The following is a 25,584-nucleotide window of genomic DNA, read 5'->3' as shown; positions in this document are numbered from 1 at the left end:
CTCGTTGTCTCTCCTTCGACAAATGGGCAAAGTTTTTCGGTAAGTAGAATCACAGCTGACCTCGACATTGGAAAGTTCTCTTGCCGTCTGAGAAGTGTTGTATCCCAAATAGCTGCAATCGCTTTCTCTTAAGGTAGTCGTGTGATTTCCACAACCGTCTGTACAGACGGAAGGAGAAACACGGAGTACTTACAAGCAGACACAGTGTGTATACAGAAAACGGAGATCGGACGCATTTTGGCTTAAAAACTAACGATAAAGGTGAAGTTATAACACTGAAAAGCCCTCAGGATGAGGTGCTTTAAGACATGGCTAGCCAGTTAATGGCTAAAGTTCAGCCGCAGTCTGCAGTGTTTTAGCTACTTCTAAATCACTAAAGTTAGTAATAAGTATGTAATAAAGTAAGTAATAAAGTATGTTTCTTACAAGTATTATTATCACTGCAGGACGAAGAATAGCTAAACATGCTTCACTACACACCGTAGCTCACCCGCGTCACAATGTAAACAAACGCCATTGGTGGATCTACACCTGACATCCACTGTAATGATACCAAGTACAGGAGCGTATCTCGTCGATACTACTATGATAACATCGATATTTTTTGGCATCACAACATCTTCTTTCCTTTTAATTGTTTTTTTAATTATGTTTATAAAGTCAGGAAATATGTCCCTGGACACATGAGGACTTTGAATATGACCAATATATGATCCTGTAACTACTTGGTATCGGATTGATACTTAAATTTGTGGTATCATCCAAAACTAATGTAAAGTATCAAACAACAGAAGAATAAGTGATTATTACATTTTAACAGAAGTGTAGATAGAACATGTTAAAAGAGAAAGTAAGCAGATATAAACAGTAAATGAACAAGTAGATTAATAATTCATTTTCTACCACATGTCCTTAATAATGTTGACAAAATAATAGGTAGATAAATGACACAATATGTTACTGCATATGTCAGCAGCTAAATTAGGAGACTTTGTTTGCTTACTTACTATTAAAAGACAAGTCATGTTGTATGTTCACTATTTTATTTAAGGACAAACTTGCAATAATAAACATATATGTTTAATGTACCCTAAGATTTTTTGTTAAAATAAAGCCAATAATGACATTTTTTGTGGTCCCCTTTTATTTAGAAAAGTAGCGAAAAGTACCGAAAAGTATCAAAATAATTTTGGTACCGTGACAACACCAGTAGAGACTCATCATTGAACACGTTATTGCTTTTATGTGTCGGTATTACAAGCGGTTGACTTTTGCACTCAATTTTCAGCTTGTTCTCACATGGCGATGGACTGTTTTGTCATTTTCATTTTGGAAAGCAGGAACACGCTTGCAGGAATACCCAGTCTTCATTCAACATAAAATATATGAAATAACGCACAAACAAAGGAAAGCAACACTTTTTTTCATGGCTGCATAATGTGTGTGCTGCAGTTGACTCTTTTGTATTGGCGGGTTTCAAAAGGAAGTTTCTCCTGCAACAAAAAGAGGCGTCTTTATTTGTTTGCTGCACTGAGTTGTCTACATGTGCCTGACACCCCTGAGACTTTCATGATGAATTTGCAAAGCGCAGCTTTTTATAGTGTTTAATGTCAGCGTGTCCACAGAGGTCCGTTGTGTTTGTCGCTGCTAAATTTGGAGGCTATTGTTAAAGCCCGCAAGGAGTCATGAGAAGCCACTGAACCTCGCGCACTCCCCTTGCTTCCTTCTTCTCCTTTTCCGGTTTCTCCCCCTCTCACTTTCGGATGTATTTCATCCCCTTCTGCAGCCTTGCACTCACTCCCTAAAATTCCACCAAGCTCCCATCCTTTTTTTTTTTTTTTTTTTTTTAATTATTCACTCCAACAAAATAATACACAATAATACCGTAATAATACAATTCCAATTCCAAAACCAAACCCAGCAACATTCAGAATAGCAATCAACAGAGCAATTGAGAGGGCACACATGACAAGCATGACACAAAACAATCCAAAAGTAGTCAAATAAAAATGAATAATATCAACGAATGCAGCAAAATGGATGGATGGATGGTTGAATATCAACAACAGTATCAGTATTAATAAGAATTCCAACATAGCAGTGATTAGAAATCCTTCATTGACATTATCATCACAGCCATTTATAAAAAAAATAAAAACTTTTTTTTTTTAAATGGATAAAAGAAGTCATATTTTAGGTTCATTTAATAGTAAAAACTAATTTAAATAATGGATCCCATATTCCAATATATGACTCATTATTATCTAAACTTAATGCAGTTTTTTCTACTGATATCAGGCGAGGATTAGTGATTGTGTATACCAGTCAGTATGTATTATGTGTGTATACCAGTCAGTATGTATTATGTGTGTATACCAGTCAATATGTATTATGTGTGTATACCAGTCAGTATGTATTGTGTGTATACCAGTCAGTATGTATTATGTGTGAATACCAGTCAGTATGTATTGTGTGTATACCAGTCAGCATGTATTATGTGTGTATACCAGTCAGTATGTATTATGTGTGTATACCAGTCAGTATGTATTATGTGTGTATACCAGTCAGTATGTATTATGTGTGTATACCAGTCAGTATGTATCATGTGTGTATACCAGTCAGTATGTATTATGTGTGTATACCAGTCAGTATGTATTATGTGTGTATACCAGTCAGTATGTATCATGTGTGTATACCAGTCAGTATGTATGATGTGTGTATACCAGTCAGTATGTATTATGTGTGGATACCAGTCAGTATGTATTATGTGTGTATACCAGTCAGTATGTATCATGTGTGTATACCAGTCAGTATGTATTATGTGTGTATACCAGTCAGTATGTATTATGTGTGTATACCAGTCAGTGTGTATTATGTGTGAATACCAGTCAGTATGTATTGTGTGTATACCAGTCACTATGTATTATGTGTGTATACCAGTCAGTATGTATTATGTGTGTATACCAGTCAGTATGTATTATGTGTGTATACCAGTCAGTATGTATCATGTGTGTATACCAGTCAGTATGTATTATGTGTGTATACCAGTCAATATTTACTGTGTGTATACCAGTCAGTATGTATTATGTGTGTATACCAGTCAGTATGTATTATGTGTGTATACCAGTCAGTATTTAATATGTGTGTATACCAGTCAGTATGTATTATGTGTGTATACCAGTCAGTATGTATTATGTGTGTATACCAGTCAGTGTGTATTATGTGTGAATACCAGTCAGTATGTATTGTGTGTATACCAGTCAGTATGTATTATGTGTGTATACCAGTCAGTATGTATTATGTGTGTATACCAGTCAGTATGTATCATGTGTGTATTACCAGTCAATATGTATTATGTGTGTATACCAGTCAATATTTACTGTGTGTATACCAGTCAGTATGTATTATGTGTGTATACCAGTCAGTATGTATTATGTGTGTATACCAGTCAGTATGTAATATGTGTGAATACCAGTCAGTATGTATTGTGTGTATACCAGTCAGTATGTATTATGTGTGTATACCAGTCAGTATGTATTATGTGGATATACCAGTCAATATTTACTGTGTGTATACCAGTCAGTACGTATTATGTGTGTATACCAGTCAGTATTTAGTATGTGTGTATACCAGTCTGTATGTATTATGTATTATGTGTGTATACCAGTCAGTATGTATTATGTGTGTATACCAGTCAGTACGTATTATGTGTGTATACCAGTCAGTATGTATTATATGTGTATACCATTTAGTATGTATTATGTGTGTATACCAGTCAGTATGAGTTGGATTATCAACATCTATGCATTTTTTTAAAATTACCCTTTTTGTTATGATGCATATTAAAAGAAATGCATTTTTACTCTTAAAAAAATAAATAAAAAAATCTTTGCCTTCTTGTCCCGGTTTGTCCTCCATGCATCATCCATGGCCGTTGCCCCGTCCCAAACGGAGCTTGTCATCTCCACCTTCAGCTCGTCACCTTCTTGCACCTCAGGGCCACACCTCCTGGTGGTGTGTTAATGCAGCGTGGACACGCCACACCTCCTGGTGGTGTGTCAATGCAGCGTGGACACGCGCAGGAAGTGGCAAGTGAAGGAAATCGGACGTTACTGCAGTCACAACAGCATGGATTTTTTTCTCTCAAAATTATTTTGTTCACTGATGGTTCCGCTCCATCTCTGTTGTAATTCTTCCACACCAAAGTGATCCAAGCAGGCCTTAATGGACCTTGATTAGTGCACTAAATACAGAAAATGCAGGCATGAGAAATGTCCGCGTTTTTAAACTGAGTCAAAATATAAATTCCGCGTTTTTTTTAATAAAATATTGTAGCGTGTTCGGATAAGAGTAAAAAAAGGAGTGTCAAAAGATGGAGTTAACTTTGTTTTTTTATTAGCAATGAAGCAGTATATGTTAGGGTTGTACAGTATACCGGTACTAATAATGTGCCGCGGTACTAATGTATCATAAACGGTACTATACTGCTTTGAAAAAATACCGCTTCCCCTTTTTTTTTTTATACGGCATAACGGCGCCCCATCGTGACATTGCTGGTTTTACGAGCAGACGAGCATGTTTGGCAACGCATATGCACTGAGTACTTACAAGCAGTCCCATTGTGTAGACAGAAAAGGGATAAAGGACGCATTTTGGCTTAAAAGCTAACGATAAAGGTGAAGTTATAACACTGAAACGCCGCTCAGGTGCTTTAAAACATGGCTTTTTGTTCAAATTAAGCCGATAATGCCATTTTTTGTGGTCCCCTTTTATTTAGAAAAGTACCGAAAAGTATCGAAATAATTTTAGTACCGGTACTGGTACCAAAATATTGGTATTGTTACAACACTAGTGCCATGTGTTACGCAGTACAACAAAGCATATTTTTAGTTGGTCTGCGGTTGGTAAATCAAAAAGTTTGTATACCGAGTGGTTCGTAAAACGAGGTTCCACTTGTTATTTAAAATGGCACTCACCTCTCCCTGCGCTCTCCTCTCGCCTTAAGGTCCGCCCAGGGTGTCCGAGCGAGTGGCCCACCGGCAGAGCGTCCGCCTGGGTCGCACCATGAAGCTGCCCTGCCCCGTGGAGGGCGACCCGCCGCCGCTCATCATGTGGACCAAAGACGACCGCAACATCCACAGCGGCTGGACGCGCTTCCGGGTGCTGCAGCACGGCCTGCGCATCAAAGACGTGGAGGCGGGCGACGCCGGCACGTACATCTGCAAGGCCACCAACGGCTTTGGCAGCGTCAACGTCAACTTCTCCCTCATCATCATCGGTGAGTGCAGGCCAGGTTTCATGTTTGTGCCGTTTAATCCAAACGCACTTTTTATAGGGCTCTTGCATTGTGTTGTATCCGCTTGTGCAGCTGCACTTAATGTGGCGGCAGTCAAACGAGGCGCTTGTTTTGACGCTGCATTGCGTCATGTTGGCTACTGGCTGCAATGATGTCACCATCAAGCAGACGTCTTTAATCAGCGCGTCTCACTGTGTGTGTGTTGTCCTCATCCATCTCAACGACATATCTGCAAGTGGCACGACACATACGTGTGCGTGTGTGTGTGTGTGTTTGGGGTGGAGCTCGCAGCGGGGCGCCTCGGGTGCAAGCGGAGACCGAGGCGGGGTCAACAGCTGCCATGTAGGACATCCAGGCGGACAGCTGCTGTCTGTCCATCTTTACCGCTCTTTTTACTGCCCCTCATGCTTCCACGCAGGACGAAAACAGTCATGTATTTGGAAGGGTTTCCAATTTGGAACAACAAACATCTTCCCAGCTGGGTGGATGTTTAATAAAATGGTGTTGTTTGGATTGCAATGTTTACAACGCGCAGAATAGGCTTAAATATTTATTCTATTCACCAGGGGTCCCCTAACTTTTTGACTGGGGGGCTGCATTGGGTTAAAACAATTTGGCCGGGGGCTGTGTATGTGTGTATATATATATATATACATATATATATATATATATATATATATATATATATATATATATATATATATATATATATATATATATATATATATATATATATATATATATATATATATATATATATCGGCAACACTAAATTGGCCCTAGTGTGTGAATGTTGTCTGTCTATCTTTGTTGGCCCTGTGATGAGGTGGCGACTTGTCCAGGGTGTACCCCACCTTCCGCCCGAATGCAGCTGAGATAGGCTCCAGCACCCCCCCCCCCCCCCCCCCCCGCAACCCCGAAAGGGACAAGCGGTAGAAAATGAATGGATGGATGGATTAGTGTTGTCCCGATACCAATATTTTGGTACCGGTACCAAAATTATTTCGGTAGTTTTCTAAATAAAGGGGACCACAAAAAAATTCATTATTGGCTTTATTTTAACAAAAAATATTAGGGTACATTAAACATATGTTTTTTATTGCAAGTTTGTCCTTAAATAAAATAGCGAACATACAAGACAACTTGTCTTTTAGTAGTAAGTAAACAAACAAATGCTCCTAATTTAGCTGCTGACATATCAATCAATCAATCAATCAATTATATTTTATATAGCGCTTTTCTCTAGTGACTCAAAGCGCTTTACATAGTGAAACCCAATATCTAAGTTACATTTAAACCAGTGTGGGTGGCACTGGAAGCAGGTGGGTAAAGTGTCTTGCCCAAGGACACAACGGCAGTGACTAGGATGGCGGAAGCGGGGATCAAACCTGCAACCCTCAAGTTGCTGGCACGGCCGCTCTACCAACCGAGCTATACCGCCCCCATACTTGTTCATTTACTGTTAATATCCGCTTACTTTCTGAGTTTATAAACATTGTATAAATTTTTAAAAAACGAAAGAAGATTTTGTGATGCTAAAAAATATTGATGTAATCATAGTAGTATTGACTACATAAGCTCCTGTACTTGGTATCATTACAGTGGATGTTAGGTGTAGATCCATCAATGATGTTTGTTTATATTGTAGCGTCCCAGAAGAGTTGGTGCTGCAGGGAATTCTGGGAATTTGTTCTGTAGTGTTTATGTTGTGTTGCAGTGCAAATATTCTCCCAAAATGTGTTTGTCGTTGTTTAGTGTGGTTTCACTATATGGCACATGTTTATGACAGTGTTGGCGTTATTCATACGGCCACCCTTAGTGTGACATGAATGGTTGTTGAGTAAGTATGCCTTCATTCGCTTGTGTGTAATGTGTCGAAAGTCGAGATGATTGTTTTAATGGTTTATGATCGGGCATGATGTTTTCATGACTATTTACATTGTAGATTGTCACTGAAGGCATCAAAACTATGAATGAACACATGTGGAGTTATGTACTTAACAACAAAAGGTAAAATAACTAAAAAACATGTTTTATATTCTAGTTTCTTCAAAATAGCCACCCTTTGCTCTGATTACTGTTTTGCACACTCTTGGCATTCTCTCGATGAGCTTCAAGAGGTAGTCACCTGAAATAGTTTTCACTTCACAGGTGTGATAATGTTGATGCCTTCAGTGACAATCTACAATTTAAATAGTCATGAAAATTAAGAAAACTCATTGAAATGAGAAGGTGTGTCCAAACTTTTGGCCTGTACTGTATATATATATATATATTTTTATATATATATATATATATATATATATATATATTCCTCGCCGCAGTGTCGGGCGATGAATCAGTCATGTATCGATGGGAAAATGTCTTTTTAGACAATATGATATACAAGCGGTAGAAAATGGATTAGAAAGGACATCCATCCATCCATCCATTTTCTACAGCTTATTCCCTTTGGGGTCACGGGGGGCGCTGGAGCCTATCACAGCTACAATCGGGCGGAAGGCGGGGTACACCCTGGACAAGTCGCCACCTCATCGCAGGGCCAACACAGATAGACAAGACAACATTCACACTCACATTCACACACTAGGGCCAATTTAGTGTTGCCAATCAACCTATGATTAGAAAGGACACATTTTTTAAAAATAGTAATAAAAAATATATATATATAAAGTTTGTATGTATTTATTTTTTTTAACTTTAGACTTCCCGCGGGCCGGATTTTGGACGTTGGTGGGCCGTATCTGGCCCGCAAGCCGTAGTTGGGGACCCCTGCTCTACACTATCTGAGTACAAAAGAGGTTTAAATCTTTCTGTAAAAAGCAGATAATAGCAAAAATATCCAACTCCGCAATGAAATAGATCCCTATACTTTATCGAAAAACGATTTGTCGAGTGGCATCAAGGATTATACATTGGTTGCGTTCCTAGGCGTATCAAACTATTGTGCGCCAGGCGTCATCCTACACGACAAAACAGATGGAAACTTGGAAAAACATGGAGGTCTACAACTTCTTTGTGTGTTACTGCGTCAAGGAAATTCGTATCAAGACTCTCCCGGACAATTATGCATCGTTTTTGGGTTGCATTTTATGATTTAACTCTGCGTCTACTGCCATGTTTGTTACTGTTGCAGGCGCCGTTTACGAGTAGTGGGTTTATCAAAATATAACTATAAATGTCAACATTGTGTATGTGCTAAATGGCGCCTAGTACCCGTTGAGAACAGAGCTAGCTTGACCACCACGCATCGAGTCATACCAAAGACTATAAAAATGGGACCCGTTTCCCTCCCTGCTTGGCACTCAGCATCAAGGGTTGGAGTTGGGGGTTAAATCACCAAAATGATTCCCGGGCGCGGCACCGCTGCTGCCCACTGCTCCCCAAGGGGATGGGTCAAATGCAGAGGACAAATTTCACCACATCTAGTGTGTGTGTGACAATCATTGGTACTTTAATCTTTAATCTTTAATCTTAATATTGACGTGACTTTAGTGAAATCCAAACATAATGTTTAGGTTGTTAGAAGCTGAATTTTGCATCGAAGCGCCATCACACTGCAGCAAATTCCAAATGGCCTCTTTCCCGTCACATCAAACAGCGAGCCGGCGTAGTAAAATTCTTCGTCTTAATTTAGAGTATCCGCGTTTGAACGGCCAGTAAGGTTAACCTTCAAAGACGACCCCCTTCTGTAATCCAATCTGGGAAACAAAAGCAAGCGTTGCTTGCCTTGTTATCACAGCTGGAGCAATCTGCATATGCAATGAGCTTCATCACTTTTGAGGCGTCCGATCGCCTTGGCTCCTCCACCCTGCTTCCGGTTTTGGTATTTATTCGGGGTGTAACAAAACAATTAATAGCGATTCTTACTTGTAATGATTCTTAATAGATTAAAAAAATAACAAAATCTATGTTTTTTGTTTTTTTATCTGCCCTTTTCAGCCACTCAGGCAAATTATATTGTCGATGTAGATGATCAATCAATCAATCAATCACTGTTGACCTATATAGCCCTTAATCACAAGTGTCTCAAAGGGCTGCATAAGCCACAACGACATCCTCGGCTCAGATCTCACATCAGGGCAAGAAAAAACTCAACCCAATGGGAACAACTAGTTAACCTTGGAAGGGACCCCAGATGTGGGGACTCCCCCGCCCTTGGGTGACCGGTGCAATAGAGGCCGAGTGGATACGGTTAATAACGTGAGAGTCCAGTTCAATGTGGGGCCAGCAGGGGATCCTCTTGCATGTAGACAAGTCGGAGCGCAGAGACGTCATAAGGAGTGGTCCACCCCGGGTCCCGACTCCATAATGTGAAAGTCCAGTCCATTAGGAGGCCAGCAGGGGATCATCAACTGATGCAGAGACGTCACCAACTGATGCAAAGAGAAGTGGTCCATCCACCAGGAGCAGCTAGTGCATCATCTGTGGAGGCTGATCCGTGGCTACCTGATAACCTCTCCATGGAGGAGAGGGTGGGCAGAGCAGAAAAGAGAGACGGCAAATCAACTGGTCTAAAAAGGGATCTATTTAAAGGCCAGAGTATACAAATGAGTTTTAAGATGGGACTTAAATGCTTCTACTGAGGTAGCATCTTTAAGTGTTACTAGTAGGGTATTCCAGAGTACTGGAGCCTGAATGGAAAATACTCTAAAACCTACAGACTTTTTTGGGGCTCTGGGAATCACTAATAAACCGGAGAGTTCTTTGAACGCAGATTTCTGACTTTGCCATTTGGTACAAAACAATCCGCAAGATAGGATGGAGCTAGACCGTTTAAGGTTTTACTACTTACGTATAAAATACTAAAGTCGCATCTTGCACAGGAAGCCAGTGCAGGTGAGCCAGTATAGGCGTAATATGATCAAACTTTCTTGTTCTTGGTTTTCTTGATCATATCTGTTGGACAGAGTTACTTTAGAAAAGAGACGTGTGGGATACATCTTTTGTTGCCTTAGTTGGATTTGACTTTATTAAATGTTTGGGTAGAATTTTATTAAACAAAACCAGTTTTCTTGCAATATAAACTATTTTGTCATGATCCGTTGCACGGATCATGTTTTGTTTAGTTTATTATTTCCTTATTTGTTGATTTAGTTCTGTTTCAGCACCTTGTTTTGTTTTCTTTGTTGCCATGGGTGCTGATTATTGTCACCAGCCTCTAATTAGTGGTCGGGACGCTCACCTGCTACCGGTCACTAATCAGAGAGCTACATATTAAAGTACCCATGATTGTCACACACACACACAAGGTGTGGTGAAATTATTCTCTGCATTTGACCCATCACCCTTGATCACCCTCTGGGAAGTGAGGGGAGCAGTGAGCAGCAGCGGTGGCCGCGCCCGGGAATCCTTTTTTGTGATTTAACCCCCAATTCCAACCCTTGATGCTGCGTGCCAAGCAGGGAGGTATTGGGTCACATTTTTATAGTCTTTGGTATGACTATATATTCCTGCCTCACGCCATACTCTGCCTGGCAGTTGTGTTCATTATTCTTGCTTCTTGTTCCTGTTTTGGCTGGTCTTTTGCTACACTTTACCGTAGCTTCCCGTGCCATCGGCACCATTTTGTATCTTGGCTTGATTATGGAAATAAATCATCTCTCTCACTTGCACCCTGCTTCCGAACGTCCATCTGCATCTTGGGGAAACGACCACCGCAAAACTAGGCGGCCAAGAAGTAACACATTTATCAGAGCTGTTTATCTACTTCATGGAGGAATGTAGTTAATCATAAAACTGTCACTCAGTGTTATTAAAAAAAGTATTGATTTTGAATCAAGAATCGAATCGTTGCCCCCAAGAATGGAATGGAATTGTGCGGTGCCCAAAGATCCACAGTCCTAATGTTTATCATTCAATCTGACCATTCATTCATTTTTCTTCATTTTCCTCCAACCTCCGTTTCATTCCCGTCAATATTATCTCAGTTTCGTATCTCGACAGCTGCGCTCGACGGTTTTTGTTGGAAAGTGTGTCGCCGTGCGCCGGTCTGTCTTTCGGGCAAGTGAGGATGGAAACATGGCCGCCGGCGGTGGAAGATGAGTGATTGAAAGCGTACGCCTCGCGGTAGTTAGAACCAGATGTGCCGACAATGGGAGCGTGTCGGGAGCGGCGACGGGAAGTTGTACGGAAAAAGGAAGGAAGCTGCGTGTGTCCATGAGCAAGCGTACGAGTGAGCGGCGCGATGATTTACAGCGATGTCCTAGCTGGCCTGTAACATCTGACATGTGGTTTTAATTGCAGCTGGATTCTGGAGGTGCTGCGTGTTTTAAAAAAGTCAGCTTTTCAGGGATTTGAGCTCATCAGGCTGCAGTCTGCGAGCTCAGTGGAACACAGCATGCTATCATGTCGCGATTCATCCTTTAATCCCACCAGCAGATTAGGAGGGATTCGTACTGACCCGGTCCAGTCCGAGGTGTACAATGCAGAACTCTTGCGTTGCAGTAGCACATCCACTTTATCTTCTTTCCATCTGACTCCGTCCCAAGTGAGACTGCAGCTGTCCACTGGACCAAAACCAACATGTGGGATCAGGTTGCAGACTCGCATCAGCGCTACTTCATACTGCATCATCCAGTCCTTTGTTTCTCAATCCACCATGCCTTAGTTCTTCTGTTTTTCAAACTCTATGGCACACATCCATGTCCTCCGACCCCTTCACACCTTCCTTTAACCCCCGTTCATACAAATGCGCTGTTCCCCAATGTTGAGGTCTCTATGTCCCTTTTATTCCCTTGTCCCTTAGTCTCTTTGGTTCCTTGATATTACTCAAGTTTTTTTTGTCCGACTATTCTTTAATCCTCCTTTTTCTTGCCCCTTCAGTCCTTCTCTTTCTCTATTGTCCCTCAGTCCCCAATCCCTTCATACCTCAGTCTTTTTTGTCCTATAGTCCTGTCTTTTCTACCCTCTGTCCCTCTATACCCCATTCTTGCAAACTAACCTCTTTCAGTCGCTTAGTCTTTCTGGCTCCTAACTTATCAGTACATCTAATTTATTTGTCCCCCCAAAATCTCTATCCCTGGTTTTGTGCTCCTTCATGCCACTATGCTCCAGTTCTTTGCCTCTTCAGTCCAACATTCTGTCCTCTTCTAACCCTTAGTTCCTTAATACTGCATATCTCGGTCTCCTTGGACGTATCCTGGCTCATCTATGCGGACTGGACACTGGCCGAGAGTTGGTGGGCGGCCGAGAGTGGAGTTGGCTCTCTTGGTTGCTTTGTTGGGTCTGCCCCTGTCTCTGGCCATGATCCTCCCCACCCCCAGCAGACGATGGCGTGTTGTTGTTTTACTTTTGTGGCTGTGTGTAGAAGTGGCACTGCTGGAATGGCAGCTGATTGCATCAGCTCTGCTCTTTTAATGTCCTTTGTATTCTTTGATATTTCCCTCTTACACACATGTTTATGTGTGCTATGGCTATGAGGTTTTTTTTCTCCTTGGCCTCAGTCTGGATCCCCTCTCCAGGGGCCCAGGCTTAGACTGAAATATCCCCCCACCCCCGATTTTCGAATGAATTGCGGTTCTTATTTGTAACGATTCTTAATCGATTAAAAGAAAAAAAATCCATTAAAAAAATTATATATATATATATATATATATATATATATATATATATATATATATATATATATATATATATATATATATATATATATATATATATGTATATATATATATATATATATATATATATATATATATATGTATATATATGTATATATATATATATATATGTATATATATATATATATATATATATATATATATATATATATATGTATATATATATATATATATATATATATATATATATATATATATATATGTTGTTTTTTTTTGCCCTGTTTAACCAGTCAGTCAAATCATAGTGTTGCTGTAGATGATCATATCTGCTGTACCGATTGACTTTACAAAAGAGAAGTGTTGGATACTTCTATTGTTGCCTTATTTGTATTTGACTTTATTAAATGTTTGGGTAGAAATGTATTAAACAAAACCAGTTTTCTTTGAAGTAATATAGAAATGTATCACAGCTGTTTATCTATTTTATGAAGGAATGTAGTTAATCAAAGAACTGGCACCCAATGTTGTTGTTTTTTTAATTATTGATTTTGAATCGAGAATCGATTCTGAATCGAATCGTTTGGGGCCCAAAGATTCACGGACCTGTTGCCTACTTCTAGTCCTTCTGTCTCAGAGCCTCCACACTGTACCTTCACATATCTTTCCTCCAACTCCTTCAGGCGAACTTTGATTTGCTAATCCCTAATTATACGAACTTGTTCATTTACGAACCACAGGCCAAATGCAAATTTGCTTTGTTTCACGAACCTTGTCTTCGAGTACGAAGTTTTCATCCACTCATTAAACTATTACCCATAAAATAGGTGAACATAAATTAACAGCAAAAAAATATATTTTGCAGCGTACCCCAGCGATCAATATTGGGACCAAAATTGTTAAATTTTTATATAAACGACATTTGTAAAGTTACAAAGAACTTAAAGTTAGTATTATTTGCTGACGACACAACTGCGTTTTGTTTAGGAGAGAACACACAGAAGCTAATACAAATCATCATCATCATGGGGTATCAGGCCTTGTTTGCAGGCATTGATGATCAGGGCTTTCCAGTCTTTTCTGCCGTCCGCTCTATGTATGAGTTCTATATTATTGATATTTCCGATAACATTTCTTAGGCTGTTGATATATGTTGTTCGTTGTCGACCTAGAGCTTTCTTTCCTACTACTTTTCCTGTTAACATCAGTTTTTCTATGCTGTCTTTTCTAATGATATGTCCGAGGAATTTCAACTGCCAATTTCGAATTGTTGCAATTAGAGATCTTTTTGTTTTTGCCTTTGCCAATGCCTCTTCATTACTTTTCTTTTCAGTCCATGATATGCGCAGTATTTTTCTGAAGAACCACATTTCAGTTGCTTCTAATTTTCTCAGTTGTTGATTGTTTAAAGTCCTGCATTCACAGCCGTAAAGTAGGACAGACCATACATAGATTTTGAGGACTCTGAGTTTGGTGTCAATTGAGATGTTTCTATTTTTAAATATGAGACTCATTTTGTTGTAGCTGTCTTTTGACATGGCAATCCGTTTGTTTATCTCTTTTTCACACCTACCATCAGATGTTAACTGTAAATGGTAAATGGGTTATACTTATACAGCGCTTTTCTACCTTCAAGGTACTCAAAGCGCTTTGACACTATTTCCACATTCACCCATTCACACACACACTGAGGTATTTGAATTGATCCATTTGTTTTATTTTGTTGTTGCATGTGAGGTTACATGCAGGTGGATGTGGTTTCTTGGAAACGGTCATGCTTTCGGTTTTGTTGAGGTTCAGAGCAAGTCTGTTTGCTTCACTCTGGGCTCCTACTGTTCTGTAGTTTTTCTTCAGTCTGCGACTTGCACAGTGTCATCTGCATATCTGAGGTTGTTAACATTAATTCCTCCAATGTTTATACCATCTTGATGATTGATATTGCGCAATATAATTTCACTGTAGATGTTAAACAGATCAGGAGATAGTACACAACGTTGTCGAACACCCCTTTGAATGGCTTGGAATTGACTGCATTCACCATCTATTCGGACTGCTGCTTCTTGTTCCCAGTACAGATTTCTGATAATCCTCAGGTTTTGCCCATCAATATCCAGCTCATTCAAGATTTGGAAAAGGATTTTTATGTTTCACTTTATCAAATGCTTTGGAGTAGTCCATAAAAAACAGGTATAAATCCTTTTGAACTTCTATTGATCTCCCACCATTACCATATGGAGTGTGAATATAGCATTTCTGGTGCCTTGGTTTGGGAGAAATCTGAATTACATCAAACGACATTTGTAAAGTTACAAATAACTTAAAGTTAGTATTATTTGCTGACGACACGACTGTGTTTTGTTTAGGAGAGAACACACAGAAGCTAATACAAATAATAATAGAAGAAATTAATGCAAAACCCCAAACCGTGTGTGCACAGATTTCCCTCCATGCGGCCCCTGAGCTAAAATGAGTTGGACACCCCTGATGTACAATATTACAGTATATGTAACAGCTGCAGCATAAAATAGAGAGTAGATCCAGTAGAAACTGGACATTATAAACAAAAAGAGGTAGCCACTGTGTGCCGTGAGATACAGTCTGGTGTGCAGTGGTAGATTATCTATTTTCACCTATTTGGGTTAAAAATATTTTTTGCAAACCAGTAATTATAGTCTGCAAATGATGTGTTGTTGTTGAGTGTTGGTGCTGTCTAGAGCTCGGCAGAGTAACCGTGTAATACTCTTTCATATCAGTAGGTGGCAGCCGGTAGCTGATTGCTTTGTAGATGTCGGAAACAGCGGGAGGCAGCGTGCAGGTAAAAAAAAAGGTGTCAAATGCTTAAGCCAAAAATAAACAAAAGGTGAGTGCCCCTAAGAAAAGGCATGGAAGCTTAGGGAAGGCTATGCGGAACAAAACTAAAACTGAACTGGCTACAAAGTAAACAAAAATAGAATGCTGGACGACAGCAAAGACTTACTGTGGAGCAAAGACAATGTACATCCGAACATGACATGACAATCAACAATGTCCCCACAAAGAAGGATAAAAACAACTGAAATATTCTTGATTGCTAAAACAAAGTAGATGCGGGAAATATCGCTCAAATGAAGACAGGAAACTGCTACAGGAAAATACCAAAAAAAGAGAAAAAGCCACCAAAATAGGAGCGCAAGACAAAAAGTAAAACAGCAAAAAAGTCTAAATAAGTCACGGTGTGATGTGGCAGGTCGTGACAGTACACCTACTTTGAGACAAGAGCTATATTGATGCATGCTTGGTTATGGTCTAAAGCAGACCTGGGCATTGTACGGCCCGCGGGCCGCATCCGGCCCTTTGCGCATCCCTGTCCGGCCCGCGTGAGGCCAATCAAAAATTTCAAAATACATTTCAAAAAGTATCTATGTCGAGTGTGCAATGCAACGGTGCTGCTTTTGTTTTGAAAAGCGTTATTTGTATTACTTCCGTGTGGACGTATGCGCGTGTGCGATTGTGAGTGAATTGAACGGCGCAATAACAAATTACAAAATAAAGTTTAAAAAACATATATGTCGTGCGCGCAATACAACTGTGCTGCTTTTATTTTGAAATATGTTATTCATGCCATATGTCCGGGGGGAACCTGTGAGTGCAGGTGCACAGCGACAAGTGATGAGACGCTAAAAAAAGAAAAGTTGATGACGAATGGCGTGTTTTGGACTGGCAAGTATTTCTTTACATAAATTAATGGTAAAGCCGTGTGCTTAATTTGTGGTACACAGCTTGCTGTGTTTAAAGAATATCATTTTAATCGCCACTACACGAAGAAACACGAGGGAAAATACCGGAATGTGTCTGATGAAGCGCGCGCAAGGGAGGCTGATGCGTTGATGGTAAAACTGCAAACCCAACAAGGACTTTGTGCCATATTTCACACCCCCAGAGATGCAGCCGTCAGGACAAGTTTCGTCATTTCTCACAAAAGCGCCAGAAAAAGTAAGGCGTTTTCTGACGGAGAGTTTATTAAGGAGTGCTTATTGGACTCTGTTGCGCTGATATGCCCGGAGACATGGACTGTTTTTCGCTAACTTTGGATGAGATCTGTGATGTACGTGACACCTCCAGCTGCTCTTCTTCTTACGTGGGATAACTGCAGACTTTCAAATCACGGAGTAGGTGGCAGCCATGCAGTCAATTAAAGAGACAACCACAGGTAATGACTTGTTCACATAGGTAAATGCGTGTTTGGACATGTTAGGACTGAAATGGGACAAGCTGGCAGGTGTGACAATCCAATCCACTTTATTTATATAGCACATTTAAACAACAAAATGTTTCCAAAGTGCTGCACAACAATATTAAAAACAATATTCAAATATTATCCTTAGCTCCACCAATGACTGAATAAAAAGAAAAAACAATTACATATAAAACCAATATAAAAAACAATATAAAATAAATATGATTAAAAACTATTTTTAACAACAGATGGTTGTCCAAATCTGATGGGGAAAAATGTTGGACAATGCAGGATAAAGTGACCATCAAAAGCAATCTGCTTTTGTATAAAGTTAAGTGAGGTTAAATTAAATTATTATTATTATTATTAATTATTATTATTATTATCATCATTATTATTTATCTTACGGTATATCAAAAATAATATTGAGCAAAATTTAATTGAAATATTGTCGTGTGGCCCTCCAGCAGTGCTCAGGTTGCTTATGCGGCCCCCGGTGAAAATTAATTGCCCACCCCTGGTCTAAAGTCATATCCAACAATTGCGACAACGACTTTTTACTGTCAACTGAGTTTCGTTTTTTATTGATTTCTGCTGTTGGTGTGCCTCCGGATTTTTTCAATGAAAGAAATGTGCCTTGGCTCAAAAAAGGTTGAAAAACACTGCTCTAAGTCACATGATTGCAACCCACCTACAGTGCTTTACATTGTGTTCAATCATGTCCCAACTTTTACTAAAATATGGACTTTTGTCGAGGCCGGAGCCCATTATTCATGTCTACATTGTTTCTTATGTAAGAAAAAAATTGCTTGAACATACAGTACAAACTTTTCTATTTACGAACCTTGTTCAAGAACCAATTAAGTTTGTAAATGGAGGTTCCACTGTTCCCCCGTCCTTCCTTCTGTCCCTTGTCTTTCCGTCCCCGTGTCTGTCTTCATACTCTTCCTACCTTTCGCGTAGCTCCTCTGGTTTTCTGCTCTCCGGTTTCTGAGTGTTTAATTGAGATATCTGCTGCCTGCCTGGAAAGGATGTATAGGTGGCCAAGGTTTTGCAGCCTAATGACTGTGAGACACACACACACATGCACACACACACACATGCACACACACACACACACACACACACACATGTGCACAAACGTACGAGTCTGTGTGATTGCATAGGGCCGAAAAAGCAGCTCAAATAACCCGACCTCACTTTGTCACACACTCACCTCTTAACAAGCTGAGCTTCCCATCTGGACCGGTCATGCAGTGTTTTTTTGAATGTGTGTGTGCGTGTGCGTGTGCGTGTGTGTGTGTGTGTGTGTCTGTGCGTGTGTGTGTGCGTGTTCTTGTATTTCTACCCTTCTTGAGACATCAACAAGGAAAAGTAGCTTCCATATGAGGAGGTGTGAACACGTTAGGACATAAGTCATGGTCCCAATACAGAAAACCATTGCATCTAATAGAGAATGTCTCATTTGCACCCCTGGTGGTGAAATCTATCAAACTGAGGGTGGTCCCAAAAAGGAGGGATTTTTCAAATTGACCGTGTGTCGGTTTTAAAAGTGCTCCCCCTCTGGTCAACATATGAAATAACAAGTGTGTGTAAGAAATGTAATTGCGCCCCCTTTGGCCAAAATGTATTAAAAAAAAATATATATATATATGTATATATGTATAAAGAGACATATTGTAATAACTTTAAGTAAATAATTCAGATTAAAAACCAATTACAAAAAAATATATATAATTAACTAAAAGCGGTCTTTTTCTCACGTGTCGACTTTTTTCTTATAAAATTAGGAACAATTTCTCATATTCTTTCTGTTTCTGTAATATTGCAATATTTTCTCGTAAAATTATAAATTTTTCATGTGAAATGATTACTTTTTCATGCAAAATGGGGACATTTTTCATATACAATTCTGACTTTTATCACAATTTTGCCAACTTTTTTATTTGTTCTTTGTAAAATAGTGAATTTTTTTGAGTAAATCGATGACTTTTGTCATATTTTTGCCAAGTGAAATTCCGATTATTATTATAATATTGCCAAAATGTTTAAGTTTACTAATAAAATTGTGACTTTTGTCGAGTAAAATTACGACTCTTTTCATAAAATTGCCAAAATGTTAAGCTTTTTCTTGTAAAATTGCGACTGTTATTGAGTAAATGTTATCCTAATATTGCACAAATGTTCAGTTTTTCTTGTAAAATTTTGACTTCCGTTGAGTAAAATTACGACTTATATTATAATACTGCCAAAAGTCTAAGTTTTTCTTGTGAAATTGTGACCTTTTTCTTGTGAAATTGGGACCTTTTTCTTGTGAAATTCCAACTCATTATTTCACAACAAGCTTTTTTATATTTGCATAGTATGTATGTATTATTAATGTTGTAAATACAAATCTTTATATATCTAGAAAGGGTGGTCTCAAGAAGGTAACAAATACACAAATATATGTGTGTGTGTGTGCGTGCGTGTGTGTGTGTGTGTGTGTGTGTGTGTGTGTGTGTGTGTGTGTGTGTGTGTGTGTGTGTGTGTGTGTGTTACAAATGGGGGGTGGATTTACTATGTCTACCCCCCAGATTCATGTACTCAGGTTACACGCCTTCTTGCCTCTTTAATGGCAGAAAAATGCACACTGTGAACGCCAGTGTGAGCTCGGCGTTTAAGAGTCCTCACGCACAAATTTGTCTTTTGTTTTGTGGAAAGGAAGAAAGCAGGGAGGAGGTGCTCATTAAAGCAATTGTGAACATGTCAGCCATTGTTATTACCTCAGTCAAGCACAAATTGCACAAGGCGAGTGGTTGTTTTGTTAATGAGTTAGTAAGCAGAATTAAAACGCCATAGCCCTAGGGTTGTATGGTATACCGGTATTAGTATAATACCGCTAAAGTACTAAGGAATCATATTCGGTACTATACCGCCTCTGAAAAGTAGCTACTTCTTAAATCACTAATCCTCGCCTCCATGGCGACAAATAAAGTAGGTTTCTTACAAGTATCATCCCTGCAGGACGAGGAATAGCTAAACATGCTTCACTACACACCATAGCTCACCAGCGTCACAATGTAAACAAACACCATTGGTTGGTCTACACCTGACATCCACTGTAATGATACCAAGTACAGGAGAGCATCTAGTCGATACTACTATGTTTACGTCAATATTTTTTGGCATCACAACATCTTTCGTTTATTTATTTATTTATATAATGTTTATAAACTCAGGAAATATGTTCTTGTACACATGAAGACTTTGAATATGAATTTATGAATGTATCTATTAGTAATTTACCATTAATTGTTTAACGTGGACCTCGACTTAAACAGGTTGAAAAACTTATTTGGGTGTTACCATTTAGTGGTCAATTGTACGGAATATGTACTGCACTGTGCAATCTACTAATAAAAGTCTCTATCAATTAATCAAACCAATGATTGATCCTGTAACGACTTGGTATCGGATTGATACCCAAATTTGTGGTAATATCCAAAACTAGTGTAAAGTATCAAACAACAGAAGAATAAGTGATTATTACATTTTAACAGAAGTGTAGACAGATAATAATAATGTTGACAAAATAATAGGTAGATAAATGACACAATATGTTACTGCATATGTCAGCAGACTAATTAGGAGCCTTTGTTTGTTTACTTACTACTAAAAGACAAGTTGTCTTGTATGTTCACTATTTTATTTAAGGACAAACTTGCAATAAGAAACATATGTTTAATGTACCCTAAGATTTTTTTGTTCAAATAAAGCCAATAATGCTATTTTTTGTGGTTCCCTTTATTTAGAAAAGTATCAAAGAACAGAAAAGTATCGAATTACATTTTGGTACCGGTACCAAAATATTGGTATCGGGACCACACCAGCACATACTAGCCCCCTACGTCAAATCCAGTACTCGGTCGCCACTTCTAAGGTCTTCGCTGTGTGTTTCTTTCTTCGCCCATCACCAAGTTTTGTCTGTTTTACTTATTCAATACGGGTTCAAAAAGGCCAACAAACCAGCCTGGAAAGAAGGAGGGAATTGCTGTGGACTTAGACTTAGACAGGAGAGGGAACCCACACACATTTCCCCTCTTACCTCTGCCTGCCCTCCCTTCTCAGCCAGGTCAAAATTATTATTATTATTATTATTTTTAAATGATTGTAACAACATGGTTGCCAATAGGAATTTGTCGCCATCTTTTAGGATGGATTTGACTCTAAATGACCCAAAGAGAGAGCAGTAGTAGGCTTGGTCTCGATGTGGAAACAGCACGCCGCCCCTATCGCGAGTCAAAGCGGGTGTTGCGGGCGGAAATCCAGGAGGCACCGTGATAAAGGCGAGATGTAAACATGCTGGCTGCACTGAAACAATCTGTGGGGTGATGGGGGGCCGAGTCGCATTTCAAAAGATGTTTTTTGCGTTGCAAATAAAAATGGAGGCAATGTGCACGTGTAGCACATACACACACGTGTGGAGGGGGCCGGCCTCCATTTCACGGCTGTCTGTCCCACATCCTCCGGTTCCGCCTGGTTTCACCTCCGTCAAAAGAGACACAAAGACGACAGACGAGATGGAGAGGGGGACAGAGAAAGAGAGGAGTCAAGTTTTTTTTGTTTTTGTTTTTTTTTGTCTGTTGGCTTCAACAGAAGCGTAAAAGGAAGGAACATTTGTGGAGGTTCAAGTTGGGACACGCCTGGAAAATCAGCCAGAGATGGTTAGATAGCGTCGCCATAGAAACCCAGACTGGATCAACACTGTAAAGACGAATAAACTTGCATCAATATATGACTGCCATGTCAACGACATGCTAGTATATAGCAGGGGTGTCCAAACTTTGGACGGGGTTCGAAAGCCGACTGCATGTAAAGTCACTATATATGTATGTATATATATATATATATATATATATATATATATATATATATATATATATATATATATATATATATATATATATATATATATATATATATATATATATATATATATATATATGTATACATATGTATATATATATATGTATACATATGTATATATATATATGTATATATATGTATATATATATATATATATGTATATATATATATATATATATATATATATATATATATATATATATATATATATATATATACTGTATGTATATATATATATATATATATATATATATATATATATATATATATATATATATATATATATATATATATATGTATATATATATATATATATATGTATATATATATATATATATATATATATATATATATATATATATATATATATATATATATATATATATATATATATATATATATATATATATATATATATATATATATACATACAGTATATATATATATATATATATATATATATATATATATATATATATATATATATATATATACATATATATATATATATATACATATATATACATATATATATATACATATGTATATATATATATATGTATATATGTGTATGTATGTTATGTATGTATGTATGTATATATGTGTATGTATGTTATGTATGTATGTATATATATGTATGTGTGTATACGTGTATATATATATGTATATATGTGTATGTATGTTATGTATGTATGTATATATATGTATGTGTGTATACGTGTATATATATGTATATATATATATATATGTATATATGTGTATGTATGTATGTGTATATATGTATGTGTGTATACGTGTATATATATGTATGTATATGTGTATATATGTATGTATACACGTGTATATATGTATATGTTTATATCATATGTGTGTGTGTATATATATATATGTATGTTTGTATACGTGTATATATATGTATGTGTATGTATATGTGTATATATGTATGTATATACGTGTATATATGTATATGTATATATCATATGTGTGTGTGTGTATATATATATATATATATATATATATATATATATATATATATATATATATATATATAAGTGTGTATATATAAGTGTGTGTATATATATGTGTATGTATATGTATATATATTTATATATATTGTATTCAATAATTATATCTAACCTACTTACAGTTTACAACCTTGTCAAATTATATAAAACAATATTAAAATCACAAAGATTATTATTTATTTAACACAACCTTAGGCTTAGGTCAGGCTGATCACAAAAATACATTGGTGAGAGCCAACAACAACTACTTTGGGAACAATGATGATCCAGGACCTTATATTTTTGAGCCTGAACACAAAGAGGATGAGCAATGAGTTTTAGAAGCCAAGTGATGGATGCAGTTTCATTGTGACACTATAGGATCCGCAGCACTGCTAGGTGCTAAACATACAAACTAACCATAACAAACCAAAATTAAACAAACACTTGCTGTAATATTTCCACTCTCGCTGGGATGCCGACCGACGGGACGCTCAAACTGTTCAATTTAGATGAAGATTCGATCACAATCCTTACGACGGGTTAAAAAAAGTTGCTGCAGCTCGCATCGTTTTGTGTCTTCTTCCACATCTCGGGGTACGTGAAAGTGGACCAGCCTGTCAGTCCATGGCTACATGTGTCTATGACCAGGTGAGAGATGCATGAATTATAATCTAGAATTTACTTTTAGCAAGTTTGAGACCAAGCAGAAGCAGCTGTCGGCTCAGTGTGTCCTCAATAGCAGCGTAAGCTAGCATTAGCTCACTGCTATCAATGCGCCACTAAAATAGTCAGTCTGCGTTAGCGCTTATAATAACAATATCACTCATATTTGGCTAACTTTCAGGTCACGACATGTAAATGGGGTATTGTTGGCGCATTTGAATTTGTGGCATATTGTGATGTTTAGACGGTATTTTCACATACTGTGCGGATTGTACATACAACTGGATACAATGAAACACAAATAGGCGTAAAAAGCCAACTTGTTTTTCCACTCTACTGTTGCTTAAACTAAACTTAACTAATTCTAAGTGCAAATTAAAATACAGTTTCACCTATTTAGTCTTCATTTTTGCACTTAAAAAAGACTTCTTCTGTTTGTTTGATATTGTCGTTACTGCCACAAGTGGTGGAAAAGTGTATTACAACTAAGTATCACTGAGAAACAGATATCTTGTTGTGGCAATAGAATACTTCCATTGGCTGCATTGTTAGCCACCTTGTGTATTACAAATTAGAATGCATTAAAAAAAAAAGTTGTCTTTTTTTTTTTGCAACTTATCTGCCGTGCATCTCGTGTCCCTGCCTCGCGACGCCTAACAAAGACGGCCATTACTTGGAAAGTGGCTTCTTAAGACACTTGAAACCCTTCATCGCCTCCAACCTCCTCCGCTTCTTCGCAGTGTGACACATGAAAGAAGACGCTTCAGCATCCTCAGACGCATACCTTCTCGTCCTCCGCACGCACACACATTCCTTGTCGGGTACTTTCTCACCGCGGAGGGCATGACCTCGCCCCAACCTTCATCACCGTGAGGATGAGGTGGTAGAACAGCAGAATCCGTTTGTCAGATTTGATTATTTATATGCTCCACTATGTTCTACATCAGGGGTTCTAACATTTTTGACTTTGGGGCCCAACTTTTCTACTACTGCAGGGACAGGGCCCATTCATATATTAACATTATTATTATTATTAGTTATTATTATTATTATATTATATAACAGGTACATTATTGTCATAGTTATTATTATTTATGTTATTATTATTATTATTATTATTATTATTATTATTGTAGTAGTAGTAGGGGGCCACTCAAATATTAACATTTTTATTATTATATTATATAATAGGTATATAATTATCATAGTTATTATTATTAATATTATTGTTATTAATATTAGTAGGGGGCACTCAAATATTAACATTATACTTATTATTATTATTATATTATATAATATGTACAGTATAATATTATTATCATAGTTATTATTATTAATATTATTATTATTAATAGGGAGGACTCAAATATTAACATGATTATTATTAGTTATTATTATTATATGATAGGTAAAATATTATTATCATAGTTATTATAATTAATATTATTGTTATTATTATTAGTAGTAGTAGGGGCTCTCAAATATTAACATTAGTATTGTTAGTTATTATAATTATATGACAGGTATATTATTATCATAGTTATTATTATTATCAAAATTATTGTTATTATTAGTATTAGTAGTAGTCAGGCACCACTCAAATAGTAACATTATTAGTTATTATTATTATTATAACATAATAGGTATAATATTATTATCATAGTTATTATTATTAATATTATTGTTATTATTAATATTAGTAGGGGGCCACTCATATATTAACATTATTTTTTATTACATAATATTATATGTATATAATAGGTATAACATTATTATCATAGTTATTATTATTAATATTATTATTAGTAGTAAGGGGCACTAAAATATTAACTTTATTATTATTATTATATGATAGGTATATTATCATTATTGTTATTATTATTCAAATTAATATTATTATTATAATTACTAGTAGTCAGGCACCACTCAAATAGT

General features: G+C 37.4%; 1 protein-coding gene across 1 annotated transcript in view; it reads left to right on the top strand.

Moving 5' to 3' along the window:
- The window catches only part of fgfrl1a (fibroblast growth factor receptor like 1a), a 119,959-nt gene that overhangs the window by 47,939 nt on the left and 46,436 nt on the right, over window positions 1–25,584 (top strand). Inside the window, exon 3 of the mRNA XM_062039599.1 lies at window positions 5,006–5,278. Coding sequence (XP_061895583.1) covers window positions 5,006–5,278 — 273 coding nt within the window. The remainder of the gene's footprint in view (window positions 1–5,005; window positions 5,279–25,584) is intronic.

This window comes from Entelurus aequoreus, linkage group LG28 (assembly GCF_033978785.1).
Source record: "Entelurus aequoreus isolate RoL-2023_Sb linkage group LG28, RoL_Eaeq_v1.1, whole genome shotgun sequence".
Lineage (NCBI taxonomy): Eukaryota > Metazoa > Chordata > Actinopteri > Syngnathiformes > Syngnathidae > Entelurus > Entelurus aequoreus.
This window is presented reverse-complemented; position numbering and strand designations above follow the sequence as displayed.